The 25,994-nt window shown below is 48.4% G+C and overlaps 1 protein-coding gene across 1 annotated transcript; it reads right to left on the reverse strand.

The window, feature by feature from the left end:
* Positions 1 to 1,758: 1,758 nt before the first annotated feature.
* On the reverse strand, positions 1,759 to 25,994 carry LOC141133733 (cornifelin homolog A-like). Its single transcript, XM_073623259.1, has 4 exons — positions 25,865 to 25,994; positions 9,736 to 9,856; positions 8,820 to 8,989; positions 1,759 to 2,226 (listed from the first exon to the last, which is right to left on the reverse strand). The coding sequence occupies exons 2-4, from the start codon at positions 9,851 to 9,853 to the stop codon at positions 2,005 to 2,007; spliced, it is 510 nt and encodes a 169-aa protein (XP_073479360.1). The 5' UTR covers positions 9,854 to 9,856; positions 25,865 to 25,994; the 3' UTR covers positions 1,759 to 2,004.

Genomic DNA, 25,994 nt, shown 5'->3' on the forward strand with positions numbered 1-25,994 from the left:
CATTTTCTGAGCACAGTTAGCTGCATATGATGGGCACAGTGGCTGCATATGATGGGCACAGTTGGCTGCATATGATGGGCATAGTTGGTTGCATTTTCTGGGCACAGTTAGCTGCATATAATGGGCACAGTGGCTGCATATGATGGGCACAGTTGGCTGCATATGATGGGCACAGTTGGCTGCTTATGATGGGCACAGTAGCTACATATGATGGGCACAGTGGCTGCAATTGATGGCACAGTGGCTGCATATGATGGGCACAGTTAGCTGCATATGATGGGCACAGTTGGCTGCATATGATGGGCATAGTTGGTTGCATTTTCTGGGCACAGTTATCTGCATATGATGGGCACAGTTGGCTGCATATGATGGGCACAGTGGCTGCATATGATGGGCACAGTTAGCTGCATATGATGGGCACAGTTAGCTGCATATGATGGGCACAGTTAGCTGCATATGATGGGCATAGTTGGTTGCATTTTCTGGGCACAGTTATCTGCATATGATGGGCACAGTTGGCTGCATATGATGGGCACAGTGGCTGCATATGATGGGCAGTTAGCTGCATATGATGGGCACAGTGGCTGCATATGATGGGCACAGTTTGCTGCATTTGCTGGGCACAGTTAGCTGCATATGATGGGCACAGTTGGCTACATATGATGGACATAGTTGGCTGCATTTGCTGGACACAGTAAGCTGAATATGATGAGCACAGTTGGCTGCATATGATGAGCACAGTGGCTGCATATGATGGGCATGGTTGGCTGCATATGATGGGCACAGTGGTTGCATTTGATGGGCACAGGGGCTGCAATTGATGGCACAGTGGCTGCATATGATGGGCACAGTTAGCTGCATATGATGGGCACAGTTAGCTGCATGTGATGGGCATAGTTGGTTGCATTTTCTGGGCACAGTTAGCTGCATATGATGGGCACAGTTGGCTGCATATGATGGGCACAGTGGTTGCATTGGATGGGCACAGTGGCTGAAATTGATGGCACCTTGGCTGCATATGATGGGCACAGTGGCTGCATATGATGGGCACAGTTGGCTGCATATGATGGGCACAGTTGGCTGCATATGATGGGCACAGTTAGCTGCATATGATGGTCACAGTTAGCTGCATATGATGGGCACAGTTGGCTGCATATGATGGGAATAGTTAGTTGCATTTTCTAGGCACAGTGGCTGCATATGATGGGCACAGTTGGCTGCATATGATGGGCACAGTTAGTTGCTTTTTCTAGGCACAGTTAGCTGCATATGATGGGCACAGTTGGTTGCATATAATGGGCACAATGGCTGCATATGATGGGCACAGTTAGCTGCATATGATTGGCACAGTGGCTGCATATGATGGGCACAGTGGCTGCATATGATGGGCACAGTTGGCTGCATTTGCTGGGCAAAGTTAGTTGAATATGATGGGCACAGTTGGCTGCATATGATGGGCACAGTGTCTGGTTGCATTTGATGGACACAGTGGCTGCAATTGCATGATTTGGTGATGTATGAAAGAAAACACAAGTGGACTGACGAAGACATTCGCTGTATTGTTCATTGAAGCACAAGACCGTGCATTTTGCACAACGGTTCTCCAACGTCCAGTTTACACAGATTGAACATTCACTCGAACGTTTCACTGATGTTGGAGATATATGGAATGTGAAATTATTCCATTTGCTGGTTTTTAATAACCTCTCACACCAACCTTCCTCTTATCTTTAGTATAAATGAAAATATAATAATACATTTCGAGAAGAAAAGATACTTTAATTGTAGGCTGTTCCCGCTTACACATAGGTCATTTTTATTTCAACCAGAAAAAAATTGAAAACAAGTACTTAAATGTGATTTAAAGATTTGTCTAAAATGATTTTTAATCATATTGATCATGTGTTACATCAAACAGTGACAACCCCCTATCCCCCCGTGTCTGTCTCAGTGTCTTCTCGTTGGGTGGTGGACCTTCTCTGAGAAGGTCAGCTTTGTCCCTCACTAGTGCCCTGTGTTCACATTGTTCACATTTATAATGTTTGTTGGTTGGGGTTGGTATGAGGGGACGGGGTACATGATGGTCTGCCCTGGCATCGTCACTGTGGTGGTCTGAGCTGTCACGATGGAAGTCGGTCGCTTGTATTTCTTGATCTCTCGAGCCATCTGGCACCAGGAACAGCAAAAACACCAATACAACATACAGCAGTCATCGCAGATCGATCCCTGGGGGGAGAGAGAGAGAACACAGGGGGAAAGGAGAGGGGGTGAGAGAGAGAGCACAGGGGGAAAGGAGGGGGGGTGAGAAAGAACACAGGGGAAAGGAGAGGGGTGAGAGAGAGCACAGGGGGAAAGAAGAGGGGGTGAGAGAGAGCACAGGGGGAAAGGAGGGGGGGTGAGAAAGAACACAGGGGGAAAGGAGAGGGGTGAGAGAGAGCACAGGGGGAAAGAAGAGGGGGTGAGAGAGAGCACAGGGGGAAAGGAGGGGGGGTGAGAAAGAACACAGGGGGAAAGGAGAGGGGTGAGAGAGAGCACAGGGGGAAAGAAGAGGGGGTGAGAGAGAGCACAGGGGGAAAGGAGAGGGGGTGAGAGAGAGCACAGGGGGAAAGGAGGGGGGGTGAGAAAGAACACAGGGGAAAGGAGAGGGGTGAGAGAGAGCACAGGGGGAAAGGAGAGGGGGTGAGAAAGAGCACAAGGGGAAAGGAGAAAGGGTAAGAGAGAGCACAGGGGGAAAGGAGGGGGGTGAGAGAGAGCACAGGGGGAAAGGAGGGGGGGTGAGAAAGAGCACAGGGGGGAAAGGAGAAAGGGTGAGAGAGAGCACAGGGGGAAAGGAGGGGGGGTGAGAGAGAGCACAGGGGGAAAGGAGGGGGTGAGAAAGAAAACAGGGGGAAAGGAGGGGGTGAGAAAGAACACAGGGGCAAAGGAGAGGGGGTGAGAAAGAACACAGGGGCAAAGGAGAGGGGGTGAGAAAGAACACAGGGGGAAAGGAGGGGGGTGAGAGAGAGCACAGGGGGAAAGGAGGGGGGGTGAGAGAGAGCACAGGGGGAAAGGAGGGGGATGAGAAAGAACACAGGGGCAAAGGAGAGGGGGTGAGAGAGAGCACAGGGGGAAAGGAGAGGGGGGTGAGAAAGAGCACAGGGGTAAAGGAGAGGGGTGAGAGAGAGCACAGGGGGAAAGGAGGGGGGGTGAGAGAGAGCACAGGGGGAAAGGAGGGGGGGTGAGAAAGAACACAGGGGGAAAAGAGGGGGTGAGAAAGAACACAGGGGCAAAGGAGAGGGAGTGAGAAAGAACACAGGGGGAAAGGAGGGGGGTGAGAGAGAGCACAGGGGGAAAGGAGGGGGGTGAGAAAGAACACGGGGCAAATGAGAGGGGGTGAGAAAGAACACAGGGGGAAAGGAGGGTGGTGCGAGAGAGCACAGGGGGAAAGGAGGGGGGGTGAGAGAGAGCACAGGGGGAAAGGAGGGGGGTGAGAAAGAACACAGGGGCAAAGGAGAGGGGGTGAGAGAGAGCACAGGGGGAAGGGAGAGGGGGTGAGAAAGAGCACAGGGGTAAAGGAGAGGGGGTGAGAGAGAGCACAGGGGGAAAGGAGGGGGGGTGAGAGAGAGCACAGGGGGAAAGGAGGGGGGGTGAGAAAGAACACAGGGGGAAAAGAGGGGGGTGAGAAAGAACACAGGGGCAAAGGAGAGGGAGTGAGAAAGAACACAGGGGGAAAGGAGGGGGGTGAGAGAGAGCACAGGGGGAAAGGAGGGGGGTGAGAAAGAACACAGGGGCAAAGGAGATGGGGTGAGAGAGAGCACAGGGGGAAAGGAGAGGGAGGGGAGAAAGAGCACAGGGGTAAAGGAGAGGGGGTGAGAGAGAGCACAGGGGGAAAGGAGGGGGTGTGAGAAAGAACACAGGGGGAAAGGGGAGGGGGTGAGAGAGAGCACAGGGGGAAAGGAGAGGGGGTGAGAGAGAACACAGGGGGATAGAAGAGGGGGTGAGAGAGAGCACAGGGGTAAAGGAGAAGGGGGTGAGAGAGAGTACAGGGGGAAAGGATAGGGGGAGAGAGAGCACAGGGGGAAAGGAGGGGGGTGAGAAAGAACACAGGGGAAAGGAGAGAGTGACAGAGAGAGAGAGAGAGAGAGTGAGGAAAAAAGAGTTAGGGGTAGAAAAGAGAGAGAGGAGAAAGAGGGGAAAAAGGAGAGTGAGGAGAGGGAGGCGAGAGAGCGGGGTGAGGGGTAGAGGAGAGAGATCAGAGAAAGGAAAGTGAGGGTTAAGAGGAGAGCGAGTGAGGAAAGGAGAGTGAGGGGTCGAGAAGACAAAAAGAGGAGAGAGAAGGGAAAAGGTAGAGTGAGGTGAGAGAGTGGGGTGGGAAGAAGGAAGGAGGGGAGAGTAAGGGGTAGAGGAGAGAGAAGGGAGAAAGGAAAGTGAGGGGAGTGATGGGAGGAGAGGAGAGTAAAGGATAGTGGGGAAACAGGGGAGAGAGAAGAGAGTGAAGGGTAGATGAGAGAGGAAAGAAAGGAGAGTGAGGGGAGAGAGGAGAGAGAAAGGGGAGAAATGGAGAAGAGGAGAGTAAGTGGAGAGAGGAGAGAGCAGTAGGAGAGGAGGGGATAAAAAAGAAAGTGAGGGGAGAGAGGAGAGAGCAGGAGGAGAAGGTGGGGGAGAGAGGAGAGAGAGAGGAGAAATGAGAGAGAGTGTAAAGGAAGGAGGGGGGGAGTGAGGGGAGAGGATAGAGAAAGGAGAGTGAGGGGAGAGAGGAGGGTGAGGGGGAGAGAAGAGAAGAGAGAGAGGGGGGATAGAAAGGAAAGTGAGGGGAGAGAGGAGAGAGCAGGAGGAGAGGAAGGGGGGTATACAGGAGATAGAGGGAGGAGAGAAGAGAGAGAAGAAGAGAGGTAAGGAGGAGAAGAGAGTGAGGGGTAGGGGAGAAAAAGGAGAGAGGGGCGAAGGAGAGTGAGGGGAGAGTGAGAGAAGAGGGGAAAAGGAGAGTGAGGGGAGAGAGGAGAGAGCAGGAGAGGGGGAGGAGAGAAGAGGTAGAGGGGAGAGAAGAGAAAAAAGAGAGAGGGAAGAGAGGAGAGAGAAGGAGGGGAGAAGAGAATAGTACAGAGAAGAGGGTGGATGAGATATAATGAGTAGAGGAGAGGAAGATAAAAGGGTAAAAGAGAGAGAGAGTAGAGGGGGAAGGGGGAGAAGAAAGGAGGCAGAGGAGAGAGAAGAGGGGAAAGAGATGTGGGAGAGAAGAGTTATTAGGTTTCCAGGCCTTCTTCCATTGAAGGACAATACAATATACATGTACCAGTGATAATAAATGAGTCTTTTCCTCCTCTCCCAGAAGGGAGTGTATTTAGAAGAGGCGGAGTCTCTTGCGGAGCATACCATATAGTTTACCATTAGATAAAATCTGGCTTTAGGATGACATTGACATGAACAGAGTATTACGCCTTCTAAGCCCCGGGCACACATATTTCATGAAGAATTATTTCCAGCTGTGTGCCCGGAGCCTCCTGGGCCATACACAGCTGTTATAAAGTGGTTGTAAACCCTTCCATCCACCCTCTCTGCTCTACATCCATTACAAATGCTGAATTATAAAGCTTGTCTGAGAGTTCAGAAAAAAGGGACAGAGAGCTGAAGCTACACCCAGCAAAACAAAGTGAGGAGAACTCTGAGAGCTGATTGGAGGGAAGACACCCCCCCCCTTCACACAGGAACAAAGCTGAGGCTGTCAATCACAGGCTGTGTGCTGGAGGTCCTTCCCCTGTCTCCATTTTTTCTCTTGGTGTCAGGAAACATTGTCAGAAGTGACTCATGCAGATAGCAGAGGAAGGAGGCAGCAGACAGGAATGACACTTAGTGCTCCGGATTGAGACAAGCACACACTACAGAGGTATATGCTTTGTTCATATTTCATGTCTGAGGTTTAGACATGGGCCAAGCGGCCCCCTGTTATGTTCGCAGCAGAACTCCCGAACAGGAGAAATGTTCTAACCAGAACAGCAAACCCCATTGAAGCCTATGTGAGCCAGGAAAAAACAAAATTGCTCATTTTGAAGGATTATTTGCATGTTATTGGCCATAAAATGGGTATGGGGGTCCGGGTACTGCTCCAGGGGACATGTATAAATGCTAATTTTTAAAAAAAAACTATAGTTATAGTTTTCAGGAGCAGTGATTTTAATGATGATTAAAGTACAACAATAAAAATGAAAAATTCCTTTAAATACAGAGCCTGGGGGGTCCCCTTAGTCTACTTGTAAAGTGGCACATCTGTACTGTGTATAGAACCTACTGCAGCAAAAATTACATTTATAAAGAAAAAAAGAGTCATTTTTTGGTGTGGATTTTAAGGGGAACCCCACGCCAAAATAATAAAAAAAATGGCGTGTGGTCCCCCCCCCCCCCCAAAATCCATACTAGACTTTTATCTGGGCATGCCCCCAGATCCCACCCACAACCCCCCCCCCCCATGGTAAAGGGTACATTGTACTACTACACTATTTTTTTATTTTCTAATAAAGGATTTATTAAAAAACGTGTCTCCAGTTTTTTTTTTTACACTTTTTTGGTCAGTAGGTACGGGTACCCATTCACATGGGGGCAGGATCTTGTTAAAGGGGGCTTCCAGAGTCCAATAAGCCCCCCTGTCCACAGACCCTGACAATCACAGCCCAGGGTTGTCGGGAAGAGACCCTTGTTCAACATGGACAAGCTTTGTCTTAAGCACCCACCCCCTGATGTTGAGGGCATGGACCTGGTATGGTTGGGGGGGGGCGCTCTCTCGCCCCCTCTTACCTGACCTGACAGGCTGCATGCCCAGCTAAGGGTCTGGTATGTTGTTTTTTTTTTCATTTTGGCACTATTCCTTCACTCCCTCTTACACTGTAAGGGGCAACCCTGCAGACTTTGATGTAAAGGGGAACTCGAATGTAAAGGGCCCCCTTTACACAATGGTCTGCAGAGTTCCCCTTTACATCAGGGTCTGCAGAGTTCCCCATTGCACTCTAAGGGGCAACCCTGCAGACTCTGCTATAAAGGGGAACTCAGTGGAGTCTGATGTAAAGGGAAGCTCTATGGAGTCTGATGTAAAAGGGAACTCTGTGGAGTCTGATGTAAGGGAGAACTCTGTGGAGTCTGATGTAAAGGGGAACTCTTTGGAGTCTGATGTAAGGAAGAACTTTGTGGACTGTGATGTAAAGGGAGAACTCTGTGGAATCTGATGTAAAGGGGAACTCTGGGGAGTCTGATGTAAAAGGGAACTCTGCGAAGTCTAATGTAAAGGGGAGCTCTGTGGAGTCTGAGGTAAAGCGGAGCTCTGTGGAGTCTGATGTAAAGGGGAACTCTGTGGAGTCTGATGTAAAAGGGAACTCTGTGGAGTCTGATGTAAAGGGGAACTCTGTGGAGTCTTATGTAAAGGGGAATTCTGCAAAGTCTGATGTAAAGGGGAGCTCTGTGGAGTCTGATGTAAAGGGGAACTCTGTGGAGTCTGATGTAAAGGGGAACTCTGTGGAGTCTGATGTAAAAGGGAACTCTGTAGAGTCTGATGTAAAGGGGAACTCTGTAGAGTCTGATGTAAAGGGGAAGTTTGTGGAGTCTGATGCAAAAGGGAACTCTGTGGAGTCTGATGTAAGGGAGAACTCTGTGGAATCTGATGTAAAGGGGAGCTCTGTGGAGTCTGATGTAAAGGGGAGCTCTGTGGAGTCTAATGTAAAGGAGAACACTGTAGAGTCTGATGTAAAAGGGAGCTCTGTAGAGTCTGATGTAAAAAGGGAACTCTGTGGAGTCTGATGTAAAGTTGAACTCTGCGAAGTCTGGTGTAAAGGGGAACTCTGTGGAGTCTGATGTAAAGGGGAACTCTGTGGAGTCTGATGTAAAGGGGAACTCTGTGGAGTCTGATGTAAAGGAGAACTCTGTGGAGTCTGATGTAAGGGAGAACTCTGTGGAGTCTGATGTAAAGGGGAACTCTGTGGGGTCTGATGTAAGGGAGAACTCTGTGGAGTCTAATGTAAGGGAGAGCACTGTGGAGTCTGATGTAAGCTAGAACTCTGTGGAGTCTGATGTAAAAGGGAACTCTGTGGAGTCTGATGTAAAGTTGAACTCTGCAAAGTCTGATGTAAAGGGGAACTCTGTGGAGTCTGATGTAAAGGGGAACTCTGTGGTGTCTGATGTAAAGGAGAACTCTGTGGAGTATGATGTAAGGAAGAACTCTGTGGAGTCTGATGTAAAGGGGAACTCTGTGGGGTCTGATGTAAGGGAGAACTCTGTGAAGTCTAATGTAAGGGAGAACACTGTGGAGTCTGATGTAAAGGAGAACTCTGTGGAGTCTGATGTAAAAGGGAACTCTGTGGAGTCCGATGTAAAGGAGAACTCTGAGAAATCGTATGTAAGGGGGAACTCTGGGGACTGTTGTGTAAGGGGGGAGAGGGGGCTCTGGTGACCAAATACCCCCTTACATCTAAGTTTCCCTTTACACCACAATCCAACTTCTAATTTTATTGAAGTTCCTCTTGAAGGTTGGCTCAGTTAGTCAGTCCTTTTTGTCTGCATGAAATCACATGCAACGGAAACGTTTAATTTTTTTAATACAATATTCTTTGTCCTGAGGTTTATCTGTGTCTTTGAGGCTGTCAGTTGCGGTGCAGTAATTAGGAATATTCTGTGGGTACAAGGACTGTTATATGTGTGCAGTGTATATAGCAACTAGGTACAGATTCTGTTTAATGACTACCCTTTAAGCCCCTCCCACTCTTAGCCAAATTTTGGCTATGCGTAGTAATCGTTTCATCCCAGGGTCTCTCAGGTCTTTCATCATCCTAGTCATACTTCGGCTGCAGCCAGGTACTTACAGGAATTTTGTGCCGCTCCCGGACAGATGCCCGCATTGCCAGAGATATAGGGGGACAAGCTGGAGACCAGCCTGCGCATCCTGTGTCCAGCAGGGGGAGGCACAGACACTCGCCGTGCTCACTGACCGTTGCGCACTGGAAGCAGGGGAAGAGCCAGAAGGCAAAACAACCTGAGAAGAGACAGAAGATACTACATTATATCATGGAAAATACTATCTAAGAGAATGAGATTTTAGTCAGTTGTACACAGGCTGCCTGTAAGCAGGCAGTCAGTGCTGGACTTTCTTATAGGAAAGCCTAGCATGTTTGCAAACTGGTTATTGAGGCCACACATTGTGATAAATATGTATCTGTAAGACGTTCTAGAATTGATCAAATAGGAGCCATCATACTTCCTTTTAAAGAGCCTTTTGTATGCTAAGTCCCGCCCCTGCGGAACCAGAGACAATTGTAGAATTGAGAATTAGGGGAATATTTGCACCACCTGCTCTGCCCAGGACTGGTGCAGCCTTACCCATCTACAGTGCTCCTAGCATGCTCTGCAATCCAGTGCTTACTTGGCCACAAAGAATTATGGGATGGCTGTTATTCTCAAAACTTCACTGGCCCTAGGCAGAGTGGTCAATACCGATGGCAGACATCTGCTATGTGGTTCCAGGATGTTGTGTGAAAAGTTATCCTGAGCTCACCTACTTGCCTGGTGCTCCCCAGGAATGCTTCTTATTGCCAGTCATGCCTAGTTCAGTTTTTAACAGGGAAGTATAAAGAACTTGTTTTTATGATAAGTCCCTCCCCTGCGGAACCAAAGACAATTGTCAAATCGGGAATTAGGGAATGATTTGCATATCCCTGTTTTTGAAAAGCTGTATGAACCCCACAAATGGTGTGTGATTTCTAAGGGGAGGGTGACACTTACATGTGCCCATGTCTTCGCAGCAGTCGCATAGTCCGGAACTCCAGTAGTTTGGTGGGGCTTGTGTTACCATTGTTGTGTGGGAGACCGTCGAAGGTTGCTGTACTGTGATGGGATACATTGTCTGCAAGGGACAACCAATAAAAAAAACTTAGTGACCCCATATGTTTCCACGCCCCCACAAAGGACAACCAATGACAACTTGGCGACCCCCATATGCTATCATTCCCTGCAAGGGACAGCCAATGACAACTTGGTGGCCCCATATACAGTAATAGGGTCATTGTTCAGAAAAGCTCCACCTTTTCTCATTAAAAAGCTGTCCCTGAGCTCCAGTGACTTTGCCTAGGCTGATATGATGTCATCAGTCTGCTGCAGGCTGCAGGAAGCATTTCCTCAGTCTCCCCCAGTGATCAGACTGTACATTGTAACTTTGTAGAAGGAGGAGGGAGCATTTCCTCAGTCTCTCCTCCCCCAGTGATCAGACTGTACCTTGTAACTTTGTAGAAGGAGGAAGGAGCATTTCCTCAGTCTCTCCTCCCCCAGTGATCAGACTGTACATTGTAACTTTGTAGAAGGAGGAAGGAGCATTTCCTCATTCTCTCCTACCCTAGTGACAAGGTGAGCAAGGTTTACACTGACACATTACCCATCATGCTGTTCTTCTATATGTGGGATATATCTGATGACAGGTCCTCCTATAGATGAAATAAATATATGGGAAATGTATAGAGTACAATGTTCCCGGTAAAGATCTGTATTTTTTTTTTTTTTTGCTAAAAAATTACTTAGAACCCCCAAGCATTTTTTTTTTAACAGAAGCCCTAGAGAATAAAATGGCAGTCATTGCAAATTTAAGGTCATACAGTATTTGCACAGCAGTTGTTTGTTAATACAATGTTTTTGGAAAAAATAAAATTGAATGCATTTTAATGCACACAAACACAATATAATACCCAATTGTTTTTGTATATTATAAAAGATGATGTTACGTCGAGTAAATAAATACCAAACATGTCACGTTTAAAAAATGCGCATGCTCGCTCATGGAATGGCGACAAACTACTAAAAAAATCCACTTTCTCCCGAGCGCTGCCTTCCTCTCTCTCCTGAGCCCTGCCTTCCCCACTCTCCCGAGCGCTGACTTCCACTCTGTCCCGAGTGCTGCCTTCCACTCTCTCCCAAGCGCTGCCTTCCACTCTCTCCCGAGCCCTGCCTTCCCCACTCTCCCGAGCCCTGCCTTCCCCACTCTCCCGAGCGCTGCCTTCCTCTCTCTCCCGAGCGCCGCCTTCCACTCTCTCCCGAGTGCTGCCTTCCCCACTCTCCCGAGCGCTGCCTTCCTCTCTCTCCTGAGCGCCGCCTTCCACTCTCTCCCGAGCGCTGCCTTCCTCTCTCTCCCGAGCGCTGCCTTCCACTCTCTCCCAAGTGCTGCCTTCCCCACTCTCCCGAGCGCTGCCTTCCACGCTCTCCCGAGCGCTGCCTTCCACTCTCTCCCGAGCGCTGCCTTCCTCTCTCTCCCGAGCGCTGCCTTCCTCTCTCTCCCGAGCGCTGCCTTCTACTCTCTCCCGAGCCCTGCCTTCCCCACTCTCCCGAGCGCTGCCTTCCTCTCTCTCCTGAGCGCCGCCTTCCACTCTCTCCCGAGTGCTGCCTTCCCCACTCTCCCGAGCGCTGCCTTCCTCTCTCTCCTGAGCGCTGCCTTCCACTCTCTCCCGAGTGCTGCCTTCCCCACTCTCCCGAGCGCTGCCTTTTGCTCTCTCCCGAGACCCTGCCTTTCACACCCTCCCGAGTGCTGCCTTCCTCTCTCTTCCGAGCGCTGCCTTCCACTCTCTCCCAAGCCCTGCCTTCCCCACTCTCCCAAGTGCTGCCTTCCACTCTCTCCCGAGCACTGCCTTCCACTCTCTCCTGAGCCCTGCCTTCCTCTCTCTCCCGAGCCCTGCCTTCCACTCTCTCCTGAGCGCTGCCTTCCTCTCTCTCCCAAGCCCTGCCTTCCCCACTCTCCCGAGTGCTGCCTACCTCTCTCTCCCGAGCCCTGCCTTTCACTCTCTCCCGAGCCCTGCCTTCCCCACTCTCCCGAGTCCTGCCTTCCACTCTCTCCCGAGCCCTACCTTCCCCACTCTCCCGAGTGCTGCCTTCCACTCTCTCCCGAGCCCTGCCTTCCCCACTCTCCTGAGTGCTGCCTTCCTCTCTCTCCCGAGTGCTGCCTTCCTCTCTCTCCTGAGTGCTGCCTTCCTCTCTCTCCCGAGCGCTGCCTTCCACTCTCTCCCGAGCGCTGCCTTCCACTCTCTCCCGAGCCCTGCCTTCCACTCTCTTCCGAGCCCTGCCTTCCCCACTCTCCCGAGCCCTGCCTTCCCCACTCTCCCGAGCGCTGCCTTCCTCTCTTTCCTGAGCCCTACCTTCCACTCTCTCCCGAGCCCTGCCTTCCCCACTCTCCCGAACGCTGCCTTCCACTCTCTCCCGAGCGCTGCCTTCCTCTCTCTCCCGAGCCCTGCCTTCCCCACTCTCCAGAGTGCTGCCTTCCTCTCTCTCCCTAGCCCTGCCTTCCCCACTCTCCCGAGTGCTGCCTTCCTCTCTCTCCCGAGCGCTACCTTCCACTCTCTCCCGAGGGCTGCCTTCCTCTCTCTCCCGAGCGCTACCTTCCTCTCTCTCCCGAGCCCTGCCTTCCTCACTCTTCCGAGTGCTGCCTTCCTCTCTCTCCCGAGCGCTACCTTCCACTCTCTCCCCAGCCCTGCCTTCCACACTCTCCCGAGTGCTGCTTTGCACTCTCTCCCGAGCCCTGCCTTCCACTCTCTCCTGAGCCCTGCCTTCCCCACTCTCCCGAGCGCTGCCTTCCTCTCTCTCCCGAGCGCTGCCTTCCTCTCTCTCCCGAGCGCTGCCTTCCTCTCTCTCCCGAGCCCTGCCTTCCACTCTCTCCCGAGCCCTGCGTTCCTCACTCTCCCGAGTGCTGCCTTCCCCACTGTCCGGAGCCCTGCCTTTCACACCCTCCCGAGCGCTGCCTTCCTCAGTCTCCCGATGCTGCCTTCCGCACACTCCTGAGCCCTGCCTTCCGCGTCCTCCCAAGCGATGCCTTATGCGCCCTCCCAAGCGCTGCCTTCTACGCTCTTTCGAGAGCTGCCTTCCTCACTCTCCCGAGTGTTGCCTTCCGCTCTCTCCCAAACGCTGCCTTTCGCTCTCTCCCAAGCCCTGCCTTCCTCACTCTCCTGAGCCCTGCCTTCCTCTCTCTCCCGATGCTGCCTTCAGCACACTTCTGAGCCCTGCGTTCTGCACACTCCCGAGCCCTGCCTTCCGCGCCCTCCCGAGCACTGCCTTATGCACCCTTCATATTGCTGCCTACTACGCTCTTCTGAGAGCTGCCTTCCGCTCTCTTCCGATGCTGCCGTCCTCACTCTCCCAAACGCTGCCTTCCTCACTCTCCCAAGCGCTGCCTTCCTCACTCTCCTGAGCGCAGCTTCCGCTCTCTCCCGAGCCCTGCCTTCCTCACTCTCCTGAGCACTGCCTTCTGCTCTCTCCCGAGCGCTGCTTTCCGCTCTCTCCCGAGCCCTGGCTTCCTCACTCTCCTGAGTGCTGCCTTCCGCTCTCTCCCGAGCGCTGCCTTTCACTCTCTCCTGAGCCCTGCCTTTCTCACTCTTCCAAGTGCTGCCTTCCGCTCTCTCCCGAGCGCTGCCTTCCGCTCTCTCCCGAGCCCTGCTTTCCTCACTCTCCTGAGTGCTGCCTTCCTCAGTTTCCCGAGCACTGCCTTCCTCATTCTCCCAAGTGCTGTCTTCCGCTCTCTCCCGAGCGCTGCCTTCCGCTCTCTCCCGAGCCCTGCCTTCCGCTCTCTCCCGAGCCCTGTCTTCCTCACTCTCCCAAGCACTGCCTTCCCCACTTTCCTGAGCGCTGCCTCCCTCACTCTCCCGAGTGCTGCCTTCTGCTCTCTCCCGGGCCCTGTCTTCCTCACTCTCCCAAGTGCTGCCTTCCGCTCTCTCCCGAGCGCTGTCTTCCGCTCTCTCCTGAGCCCTGCCTTCCTCACTCTCCTGAGCACTGCCTTCCGCTCTCTCCCAAACGCTGCCTTTCGCTCTCTCCCAAGCCCTGCCTTCCTCACTCTCCTGAGCCCTGCCTTCCTCACTCTCCCGATGCTGCCTTCAGCACACTTCTGAGCCCTGCGTTCTGCACACTCCCGAGCCCTGCCTTCCGCACCCTCCCGAGCACTGCCTTATGCGCCCTCCATATTGCTGCCTACTATGCTCTTCTGAGAGCTGCCTTGTGCTCTCTTCCGATGCTGCCTTCCTCACTCTCCCAAACGCTGCCTTCCTCACTCTCCCAAGCGCTGCCTTCCTCACTCTCCCGAGCGCTGCCTTCCGCTCTCTCCCGAGCCCTGCCTTCCTCACTCTCCTGAGTGCTGCCTTCTGCTCTCTCCCGAGCGTTGCCTTCCGCTCTCTTCCGATGCTGCCTTTCTCACTCTCCCGAGCTCTGCCTTCCGCTCTCTCCCGAGCTCTGCCTTCCTCACTCTCCTGAGCGCTGCCTTCCCCAATCTCCCAAGCGCTGCTTTCCGCTCTCTCCCGAGCCCTGGCTTCCTCACTCTCCTGAGTGCTGCCTTCCGCTCTCTCCCGAGCGCTGCCTTTCACTCTCTCCTGAGCCCTGCCTTCCTCACTCTTCCAAGTGCTGCCTTCCACTCTCTCCCGAGCGCTACCTTCCGATCTCTCCCGAGCCCTGCCTTTCTCACTCTCCCAAGCGCTGCCTTCCCCAGTTTCCCGAGCACTGCCTTCCTCATTCTCCCAAGTGCTGCCTTCCGCTCTCTCCCGAGCGCTGCCTTCCGCTCTCTCCCTAGCCCTGCCTTCCGCTCTCTCCCGAGCGCTGCCTTCCGCTCTCTCCCGAGCACTGCCTTCCTCACTCTCCCAAGCACTGCCTTCCCCACTTTCCCGAGCGATGCCTCCCTCACTCTCCCGAGTGCTGCCTTCTGCTCTCTCCCAAGTGCTGCCTTTCGCTCTCTCCCGAGCCCTGTCTTCTTCACTCTCCCAAGTGCTGCCTTCCGCACTCTCCCGAGCGCTGTCTTCCGCCCTCTCCTGAGCGCTGCCTTCCGCACCTTCCCAAGCCCTGCCTTCCACACCCTCCTGAGTGCTGCCTTCTGCATACTTCCGAGCCCTGCCTTCCACACACTCCCAAGCCCTGCCTTCCGCGCCCTCCTGAGAGCTGCCTACTGTGCCCTCCCGAGCGCTGCCTTAAGCTCTCTCCCTAGTGCTGCCTTCTATGCTCTTCTGAGAGCTGCCTTCTGCTCTCTTCCGAGAGCTGCCTTCCTCACTCTCCCGAGCGCTGCCTTCCACACCCTCCAGAGCCCTGCCTTCTGCTCTCTCCCAAGCCCCCATTCCGCTCTCTCCCAATGAACTGTAGCTCCCCCAGTGCCGGCAGCACTCATGTAGCCCCAGACCATGACACTGCCATCACCATGCTTGACTGTAGGCAAGACACACTTGTCTTTGTACTCCTCACCTGGTTGCCGCCACACACGCTTGACACCATCTGAACCAAATAAGTTTATCTTGGTCTCATCAGACCACAGGACATGGTTCCAGTAATCCATGTCCTTAGTCTGCTTGTCTTCAGCAAAAGTGTTTGCGGGCTTTCTTGTACATCATCTTTAGAAGAGGCTTCCTTCTGGGATGACAGCCATGCAGACCAATTTGATGCAGTGTGCGGCGTATGGTCTGAGCACTGACAGGCTGACCCCCCACCCCTTCAACCTCTGCACAGGGCCGATCCTAGGGTCACAGGTGCCTGGGTGCAGAAATATTTCTGGCACCCCACATGGGCGTGGTCATCTTACTAACTCCTCCCCTTTATTGAAATGGGCACAGTGGCTGTGTTTGATGGTCACAGTGGTAGGTTTTGTTTGGAAAGTGGCAGCATTTGATGGGCACAGTGGCTGCATTTAATGGCACAGTGGCTGCGTTTGATGGGCACAGTGGCAGCGTTTGATGGGCACAGTGGCTGCTTTTGATAGGGCACAGTGGCTGCGTTTGATGGGCAATGTAGCTGCATTTGATGGCACAGTGGCTGCATTTGATGGGCACAGTGGCTGCTTTTATTGGTCACAGTGACTGCTTTTAATGGACACAGTGGCTGCTTTTAGGCAGAGCACAGTGGCTGCGTTTGATGGGCACAGTGGCTAGGTTTGTTGGGCACAGTGGCTGCGTTTGATGGGCACAGTGGCAGCATTTGATGGGCACTGTGGCAGGTTTTAATGGGCACAGTGGCAGCGTTTGATGGGCACAGTGGCAGTGTTTGATGGGCACAGTGGCTGCTTTTAATGAGCACAGTGGCTGCGTTTGATGGGCACAGTAGCTGCATTTGATGGCACAGTGGCTGCTTTTAATGGTCACAGTGGCTGCTTTTCAGCAGGGCACAGTGGCTGCATTTGATAAGCACAGTGGCTAGGTTTGATGGGCACAGTGGCTACTTTTAATGGGCACAGTAGCTGCATTTGTTGGGCACAGTAGCTGCATTTGATGGCACAGTGGCTGCATTTGATGGGCACAGTGGCTGCATATGATGGGCACAGTGGCTGCTTTTAATGGGCACAGTGGCTGCTTTTAATGGGCACAGTGGCTGCTTTTAATGAGCACAGTGGCTGCTTTCAGGTGGGGCACAGTGGCTGAGTTTTATGGGTACAGTAGCTACGTTTGATGGGCACAGTAGCTGCGTTTGATGGGCACAGTGGCAGCATTTGATGGGCACAGTGACAGCGTTTGGGCACTGTGGCAGCTTTTAATGGGAACAGTGGCAGTGTTTGATGGGCACAGTGGCAGCATTTGATGGGCACAGTGGCTGCTTTAAATGGGCACAGTGGCTGGCTATTCTAGCAAGTGAAGTGAGCAACCAAAGCTGTCAGCTTCGGCGCCCCTCTTCTGCAGGCAGATTACAGCGCTGGGACGCGGTGCACCCCATACACCCACCCAGGATCGGCCCTGCCTCTGCAGCAATGCTGGCAGCACTCATATCTCTATTTCCCAAAGACAACCTCTGGATATGACGCTGAGCATGTGCACTCAACTTCTTTGGTGGACCATGGCGAGCCTGTTCTGAGTGGAACCTGTCCTGTTAAACCGCTGTATGGTATGGTATATATATATATATATATATATATATATATATATATATATATATATATATAAAACTATAGATATATAGATATAGATATATCTATATCTATATATTTACAATTATTATAAATCTATCTATCTATCTATCTATCTATCTATCTATCTATCTATCTATCTATCTAAATCCTGAAATATCTTGAAATACTCTGCACTGCTGGAGGACTCTGCTCCTTTCTCTATGACTCTCCTCTCCTGAAATACTCTGCACTGCTGGAGGACTCTGCTCCTTTCTCTATGACTCTCCTCTCCTGAAATACTCTGCACTGCTGGAGGACTCTGCTCCTTTCTCTATGACTCTCCTCTCCTGAAATACTCTGCACTGCTAGAGGACTCTGCTCCTTCCTCTATAACTCTCCTCTCCTGAAATACTCTGCACTGCTGGAGGACTCTGCTCCTTCCTTTATAACTCTCCTCTCCTGAAATACTCTGCACTGATGGAGGACTCTGCTCCTTCCTCTATAACTCTCCTGTCCTGAAATACTCTGCTCTGCTGGAGGACTCTGCTCCTTCCTCTATAACTCTCCTCTCCTGAAATACTCTGCTGGAGGACTCTGCTCCTTCCTCTATAACTCTCCTCTCCTGAAATACTCTGCTGGAGGACTCTGCTCCTTCCTCTATAACCCTCCTCTCCTGAAATACTCTGCACTGCTGGAGGACTCTGCTCCTTCCTCTATAACTCTCCTCTCCTGAAATACTCTGCACTGATGGAGGACTCTGCTCCTTCCTCTATAACTCTCCTCTCCTGAAATACTCTGCACTGCTGGAGGACTCTGCTCCTCCCTCTATAACTCTCCTCTCCTGAAATACTCTGCACTGCTGGAGGACCCCGCTCCTTCCTCTATAACTCTCCTCTCCTGAAATACTCTGCACTGCTGGAGGACTCCGCTCCTTCCTCTATAACTCTCCTCTCCTGAAATACTCTGTACTGCTGGAGGACTCTGCTTCTTCCTCTATAACCCTCCTCTCCTGAAATACTCTGCACTGCTGGAGGACTCTGCTCCTTCCTCTATAACTCTCCTGTCCTGAAATACTCTGTACTGCTGGAGGACTCTGCTTCTTCCTCTATAACCCTCCTCTCCTGAAATACTCTGCACTGCTGGAGGACTCTGCTCCTTCCTCTATATCTCTCCTCTCCTGAAATACTCTGCTCTGCTGGAGGACTCTGCTCCTTCCTCTATAACTCTCCTCTCCTGAAATACTCTGCTCTGCTGGAGGACTCTGCTCCTTCCTCTAGAACTCTCCTCTCCTGAAATACTCTGCACGACTGGAGGACTCTGCTCCTTCCTTTATAACTCTCCTGTCCTGAAATACTCTGCACTGCTGGAGGACTCTGCTCCTTCCTCTATAACTCTCCTCTCCTGAAATACTCTGCTCTGCTGGAGGACTCTGCTCCTTCCTCTAGAACTCTCCTCTCCTGAAATACTCTGCACGACTGGAGGACTCTGCTCCTTCCTTTATAACTCTCCTGTCCTGAAATACTCTGCTCTGCTGGAGGACTCTGCTCCTTCCTCTAGAACTCTCCTCTCCTGAAATACTCTGATCTGCTGGAGGACTCTGCTCCTTCCTCTATAACTCTCCTCTCCTGAAATACTCTGCACTGCTGGAGGACTCTGCTCCTTCCTCTATAACTCTCCTGTCCTGAAATACTCTGCACTGCTGGAGGACTCTGCTCCTTCCTCTATAACCCTCCTCTCCTGAAATACTCTGCACTGCTGGATGACTCTGCTCCTTCCTCCATAACTCTCCTCTCCTGGCAATCCATGGCAATAAAGTAGGTGGCACTAATGTCAGGCTCACAGTTGTCTTTGGTATCTTCTTCTTCTCTGGCTCACTTCCTCTTCTCTTTCTAATCTATAAAATGATCATAGGAGAGATTGCAGTAAAAAAAAAAAAAAAAAAAGGGAACTCATCGTGAACAATCGGTGACTATATTTTCCTTCCTGCGTCACTTCTCGTCAGCTCCACAGACACACAGACATCCAGTATAACCAGTTCTTCTCGCCTACCTGTATACCCCCCATTGACCTGAGCACTGTTTACTTTTCTGCTATGGGACTGTTTATTCAGAAATTATTTTTTCATTGTCAAAGATTAAAGAGTATTTTCTATACGACTAAAAAAACATCTCTGGGATTGTCTCACAACTTTTTTTTTTTTTTTAATGCAATCTTTAGATCAAAAACTAAAAAAAAAAAAAAAAAAAAAAAAAAAAAAAACTTAAAAAACTAAAAAATATATATTTTGTGGTTTTATTATTGTTAGTGTAAGCAAAAAAAAGTACTGTAGAAATTATAATCAATAATTTTGCTATTTAAAAATGACAGTAAATTCATGGTTCTAATTAAGTATGTCAAAAAATTAAATAAAGTTTGTTTTTTGTTTTTTTTTCATTTTAGCCCTTTTTCTTAATGAGACAATACAAAAAAAGTAAACATGAAAAAAGTTTGATTACTAATGTTGAAAAATAGAAAAAAAAACAGGAAAATAATAGGGAGAGGGGAAAGAAGGGGTTGATTAGGGCTTGGAAGGGTAAATCAATTAGAGGTTAAAAGGGAACACAATTTATTAAAAAAAAAATAGCAAAGAAAGAAACTTTTTTTATTTACTTGTCGGATTGCTTCAATTGACATCAACCCTTCCGTCTGCAGAAGACTTTTATGTGAAATAAAAATCTTATGAAGGGTAATTTTTTTGGTCCTCAAAAAGTGTCAGTTTCAATTTGTTATATTGTTATCAACAATAAAGAATCTTGGACTCTTCAGACGGAGGTTCGGCACTGCTGGTTTTGGGTGGATTTTGTCATTTTTGGTGGCCTCTCTCTTGTGGAGGACCACAAGGCTTTGTTGTAGAACTGCCAAAGTCATTCCAACAAGGAAAGTTACCATGACATAGAAGACTGAGGAAAGATCTAGGTGCAGTGCATCATATCTACTTTTTGTTTGATCTGAAGATAAATGAAACATAGTAAATACAAAGGTAACAATGTTACTTTGTATCTCTCTATTTCCTGTCTGATCAATATTTTTAAACAATGTTACTTTGTATCGCTCTATCTCCTGTCTGATCGATGTTTATAAATAGGGTTGCACCAATACCTTTTTAAGACTGAGTGCAAGTATTGATACTTTTTTTTTTAAAGCGGAGCTCCGCCGAAATTTTTTTTTTAAAAGTCAGCAGCTACAAATACTGCAGCTGCTGACTTTTAAAACATGGACACTTACCTGTCCAGGGCGACCGCGGTGTCGGCACCCGAGGCCAAACCGTCTCTCAGTCCTCGGGTGCTGCCACCTCCATCTTCGGTAAGGGAATCAGGAAGTGAAGCCGTGCGGCTTCACTTCCTGGTTCCCTACTGCGCATGCGTGAGTCGCGCAGCGCAATACGGCTGGTCCCTGCTGTCTCTGGGACCCGTGTGTTTCCCAGCAGACAGCGGGGGGGAACAGGAAGTTGCGTAAACAACCGCAGATTCTGCGGCTATCTATGCCGGAAGTGGGTACAGATACTTGTAATATACAGGTATCTGCACCCCCCTCCCCCCTGAAAGGTGCCAGCTGTAACACCGGAGGGGGGGAGGAATCCGATGAGTGGAAGTTCCACATTTGGGTGGAACTCCACTTTAAGTACTTGCTGATACTGATTACCAATAATTTTTTTAATGTCATTTGAGGGTGGCACTAATATGCAGCACTGATGAAGCGCGGTTGTTTTTCATTTTTATTTTATTTTTTCTACAATTTTATTTTTTACAATGTGTGTTTTGTTTTTTTTGGGTTTTTTTTTATTACAATTTATATATTTTTTACAATGCTTTATTTACTTTATTTTTTTTTTGGGGGGGGGGGGGGAGAGTGGATGGTGTCAGTGTTTTTTTTTTATTATTATTATTATTTATTTATTTTTTAATTATTTTTCCAATTTAACTTTTAAATATGTATTTATTACAAATTTTCCTTTTTTTAACCAACCCTGTTTTGAGGGGCTTTGGTGAGATATCAAGGGTTTAAATGACCCTTGACATCATCCCTTTGAGACAGGGAAAGGGATTGAGGACAGAGATTCCCCAGTCCTTTTCTCTGCAGCCTCAGCTGCACTGAAGATGAATGGAGAGGAGACAGTGGCTCCTCCCCATTCATAAACTGAAGCAGAGGAAACACAGGTTATGATGTTTCCGTTATAAATGTAATCACTGACTCTGTTCATTTAGAAAAGGAAGGAGCCAATAAATTACAGATTTACTGGCTCCTTCCTCCGTTCTCCATCCTGACAGATCTGGGGCAGAGGGGGACCGGAGGAAGACATGGAGGGGGACCTTAGGAGCATGGAGGAAGATACGGAGGGGGACTGGAGGAGGACATGGGGACAGTCAGGGGCGATCGGTGCAGCGGTGGGGGGAGTTACGAGCACCGATCCCCCTGTATAGATTTAAATAAAGCAGCTGATAGCCACGGGAGGGAGAGGAGGAGAAGCGGCTGTCAGCTGCTTTATTTAAATCTATACAGGGGGATCAGTGCTTATAACTCCCCCAAGGCTGTACCGATCACCCCTGACTGTCCAGGTATCAGGTCAAGCATTGGAGCATTTGCACAAGTACAAGTACTTGTGCAAATGATCGGTATCGACACCCATACCAATACTAGTATCAGTATCGGTGCAACCATATTTATAAACAATGTTACTTTGTATCTCTCTATCTCCTGTCTGATCAATGTTTATAAACAATGTTACTTTGTATCTCTCTATTTCCTGTCTGATCAATATTTATAAACAATGTTACTTTGTATCTCTCTATTTCCTCTCTGATCAATATTTATAAACAATGTTACTTTGCATCTCTCTATCTCCTGTCTGATCAATGTTTATAAACAATGTTACTTTGTATCTCTCTATTTCCTGTCTGATCAATATTTATAAACAATGTTACTTTGTATCTCTCTATTTCCTGTCTGATCAATATTTATAAACAATGTTACTTTGTATCTCTCTATTTCCTGTCTGATCAATATTTATAAACAATGTTACTTTGTATCTCTCTATCTCCCGTCTGATCAATGTTTATAAACAATGTTACTTTGTATCTCCTGTGTAAATAACAGTTATAAACAATGTTACAATGGGAGGGGCTGTCTGGGTGTTTAACATAGCTTCCTAAAAACATCTCTTCACCAGAGCTCTCAGCCTTAATGTAAGGAGTGGGCTGGCTCTTGGGAGGAGTTATGCAAATATCTAAATGTCTTGATGGGTGGATGTCAGTCTGGAGGAAAGGGCCTTCCTAAGCATTCCATTTTGGGAGACAACATTTCAGGTTTAGCAACAATGCCTCATCCCTGAGGACAATATTCCATCTTAGGAAATAATGCTCAATCCACAAGGACAATATTCTATCCCAGGGAACAATGCTCCATCTCAGAGAACAACACTCTATCCTAGGGGGCAATAATTAATCGCAGGGAGCTTATTCCCAGTGCAGTAATCCATGTTTGGGGGTAATACTCAATCTTATGGGGTAATGCTCCTCCATAAAGGGCAATATTCAATACCTGTGGACAGCGCTCTTCCCCAGGAGATAATATTCAACCCCAGGGAACAATGCTCTTTCTAAGAGGCCGATCATCAACCCCAAGAGGTTTGATATGGATGTTGCAATACAGAGCAAATGTAAAAATTTGTAAAACAAAATCAGAATCAAACAATATTCCATCCCAGGGAACAATGTTCTACTACAGATGGCAACATTCCACCCTATGGCAGAATACTCATAGAGGGCAAATATACATTTCAGAGAACCTATTTCCAGGGCAGTGATCAAACTTTGGGGGTAATGCTCAATCTCATTGAGTACTGCTCTACCCAGAGGGCAATATTCCACCCCAGGGGGACACTGCTCCATCTCAGTGGTAATAATGCATCCCAGAAGGCAATATTCCATCTCAGGAGAAAACATTTTATGATTGGTAACAATACCTCATCAAAAGGGACAATATTCTGTCCCAGGGAACAATGCTTCATTTCAGAGAGCAATATTTCATCTCAGAGGACAACATTTTAAGCTTGGGGAACAATACCTCATCCCAGGGAGCAATGCTATATCCTAGAGGGCAATATTCCATTTCAAGGGACAATGTTCCATTCCAGAGGGCAATATTCCATCCTAGGGAACAATGCTCCATTTCAGCGGACAATATTCCACCCAGGAGACAATGCTCCATTTCAGCTGACAATATTCCACCCAGGAGACAATGCTCCATTTCAGCGGACAATATTCCACCCAGGAGACAATGCTCCATTTCAGAGGACAATGTTCCACCCAGGAAGACAATGCTCATTTTCAAAAGGATAATATTCCATCCCAGGAAACAATGCTCTACCTCAGATGGAAATTTTCCATTCCTGGGGTAAAGCTCCCTCTCAAAGGACAATGCTCTTAGGCTATGTTTCCACTAGTGCGTCCCCAAAGTCGCGCGATTTTGCCGCGATTTTTTACCGCGACTTTTTACCGCGATTTGAAGCAATGCCTGTATCTATGGACCTCAAGTCGCATCAAAGTGGGACCAAAGTAGTGCAGGGACTACTTTGAAGTCGCTGCGACTTGAAGTCGCACAGATATGAACGGTACTCATTGGAAATCATGGGAAACAATTTGTCATGCGACTTTTCAGTCCCAAGTCGCATGAAAAGTCGCACTAGTGGAAACAGAGCCTTAGAGGACAATTCCCTAGCCTAGAGGACAATATCCCAACTTATGGGGCAATACTCTGCCACAGAGGGCAATTATACATTTCAGAAATTCTTTTTCCAGGACTGTTATCAAACTTTGGGGGTAATGCTCAATCTCATTGTGTAGTGCTCTACCCCAGAGGAAAAAATTCCATAGTAGGGGACAAAGCTCCATTTCAGGGGGCAATATTCCATCCCGGGAGGCAATGCTCAATTTCAGAGACCAATATTCGATCCCAGGAAACAAGGCTCCATTTCAGAGGGCAATTTTCCATCCCAGAGAACAATGCTCCATACCAGAGGGCAATATTCCATCCCTGGGTGTAAAGCGCCTTCCCAAAGGACAATACTCCATCCTAAAGGACAATATTCCACCTTCTGGGACAATGCTCTGTCATAGAGGACATTTATAAATTTCAGAGAACCGATTTACAGGGCAGTAATCAAACGTTGGGGGTAATGCTCAATCTCTTTAAGTAGTGCACTGCCCAAGAGGGCAATATTCCACCCCAGGGGATACTGCTCCATCTTAGGTGTTAATAATCCACCCAGGAGGCAATATGGACTCAGGAGAAAACATTTCATGCTTGGGAACAATACCTCATCACAGGGACAATATTTTATCCCATGGGATAATGCTCCATCCCAAAGGACAATATTCTATTACAGGGGACAATGCTCCATCTCAGTATTTAATAATTTATCCCAGAAAGCAATATTCCAACTCAGAGAACAACATTTCAAGCTTGGGAACAATACCTCATCCGTGGGGACAATATTCCATCCCAGGAAGCTATGCTATATGCCAAAGGGCAATAACCCATTCCAGGGGATAATTCTGCATCCCAAGGCACAATATTCTATTCCAGATAATAATTATCCATTCCAGAGGACAATATTCCACCCCTTGAGACTAAAATCTATCCTAGGGGACAATAACCCATCTCAGATAACCTATTCTTAGGGTAGTAATCCCACTTCTTTAGGGGTAATGTTCAATCTCATTGAGTAATGCTCCACCCTAAAGGGCAATATGGTGTCCCCAGGAACAATGCTTCATCTCAGGAGACAACATTTCGAGTTTGGCGACAATGCCTCATCCCAGGGGACAATATTCCATCCCAGGGAACAATGCTCCATCTCAGAGGACAACGCTCTATCCTAGGGGGCAATAATTCATCACCGAGAGCTTTGAAGATAATTCAATACCTGTGGAGAATTCTCTACCCCAGGAGATAATATTTAACCCCAGGGAACAATGCTTTTTCTAAATGGTTGATCATTAGACATGTGCACTGCCAAAAAATGTGTTTGTTTTCATTTCATTCGTTTATTTATTTATTTTTTGTTTTTTGGGTCATTCGTTATGATCACAATTCGTAAATTCGTACATTCGTAAATTTGTACATTCGCACATTCGTACATTCGTAAATTAGAAAATTTGTATATTTGTAAATTCGTACATTTGTAAATTACAAAATTCGGAAATTTGGAAATTCGAAAATCAGAAAACCTGAAAATTCAAAAATCTGAAATAGTAACAAACTATTAAAATATAGGTATTGTAATTTCCTTTAAAATTTGGCTGTTAGTGATCATAACAAATACAAATTTATCCATTTGGATACGAATGACGTATCCAAATGGATAAATTTGTATTTGTTATGATCACTAACAGCCAAATTTTAAAGGAAATTACAATACCTATATTTTAATAGTTAGTAATAGTTAAGTTATTATTAGTTAATTATTTCAGATTTATGAATTTACGAAGTTACAAATTTACAAATGCACTAATTATGAATTTACTAATTTACGAATGTATGAATTTACGAATGTACAAATTTACGAATGTGCAAATGTATGAATTTACAAATTTTCAAATATTCGAATTTACGAATAGTTGGAAAAATTTGTTAAACGGGTTTTCGTTAATTCGGAGATTTCCAAATTAACAAATTTGTCGAAATTTGTTCAAAAACTAATTCGGAACGGAACGAATTGTACATGCCTATTGATCATCAATCCCAAGAGGCAATATTCCATCCTAGGGGACATTACTCTATTCCGGTGGTCAACAGTCTATGCGAAGAAGCAATACTTCATCCCAGGGGACAACGCTTTATGCCTGGGGACAATGATCCACATCGGCACAGTTGTCTCAAATACACATACAATTTTAAAAAATTGCAGTAAAAAGGGATAGAAAAATTTAGAAGAGCGGAATGAAGAATAAGGATATCACTGTCCTCAGTAACTGGTTCTAACATTGCCAGATCATCACTCACCTCTGTCTTTGCCGCTGTCCTCGCTGTTACTGAACGTCACCTGCAGGAGTCAAATCTTCTGTGAACCTCACCCAACCAGTTCTGCCCAATATATACAGAATATATCTTTACACTCAATCTGAGAGCCTCC

This window comes from Aquarana catesbeiana, linkage group LG03 (genome assembly GCF_042186555.1).
Source record: "Aquarana catesbeiana isolate 2022-GZ linkage group LG03, ASM4218655v1, whole genome shotgun sequence".
In the NCBI taxonomy this organism is placed as follows: domain Eukaryota; kingdom Metazoa; phylum Chordata; class Amphibia; order Anura; family Ranidae; genus Aquarana; species Aquarana catesbeiana.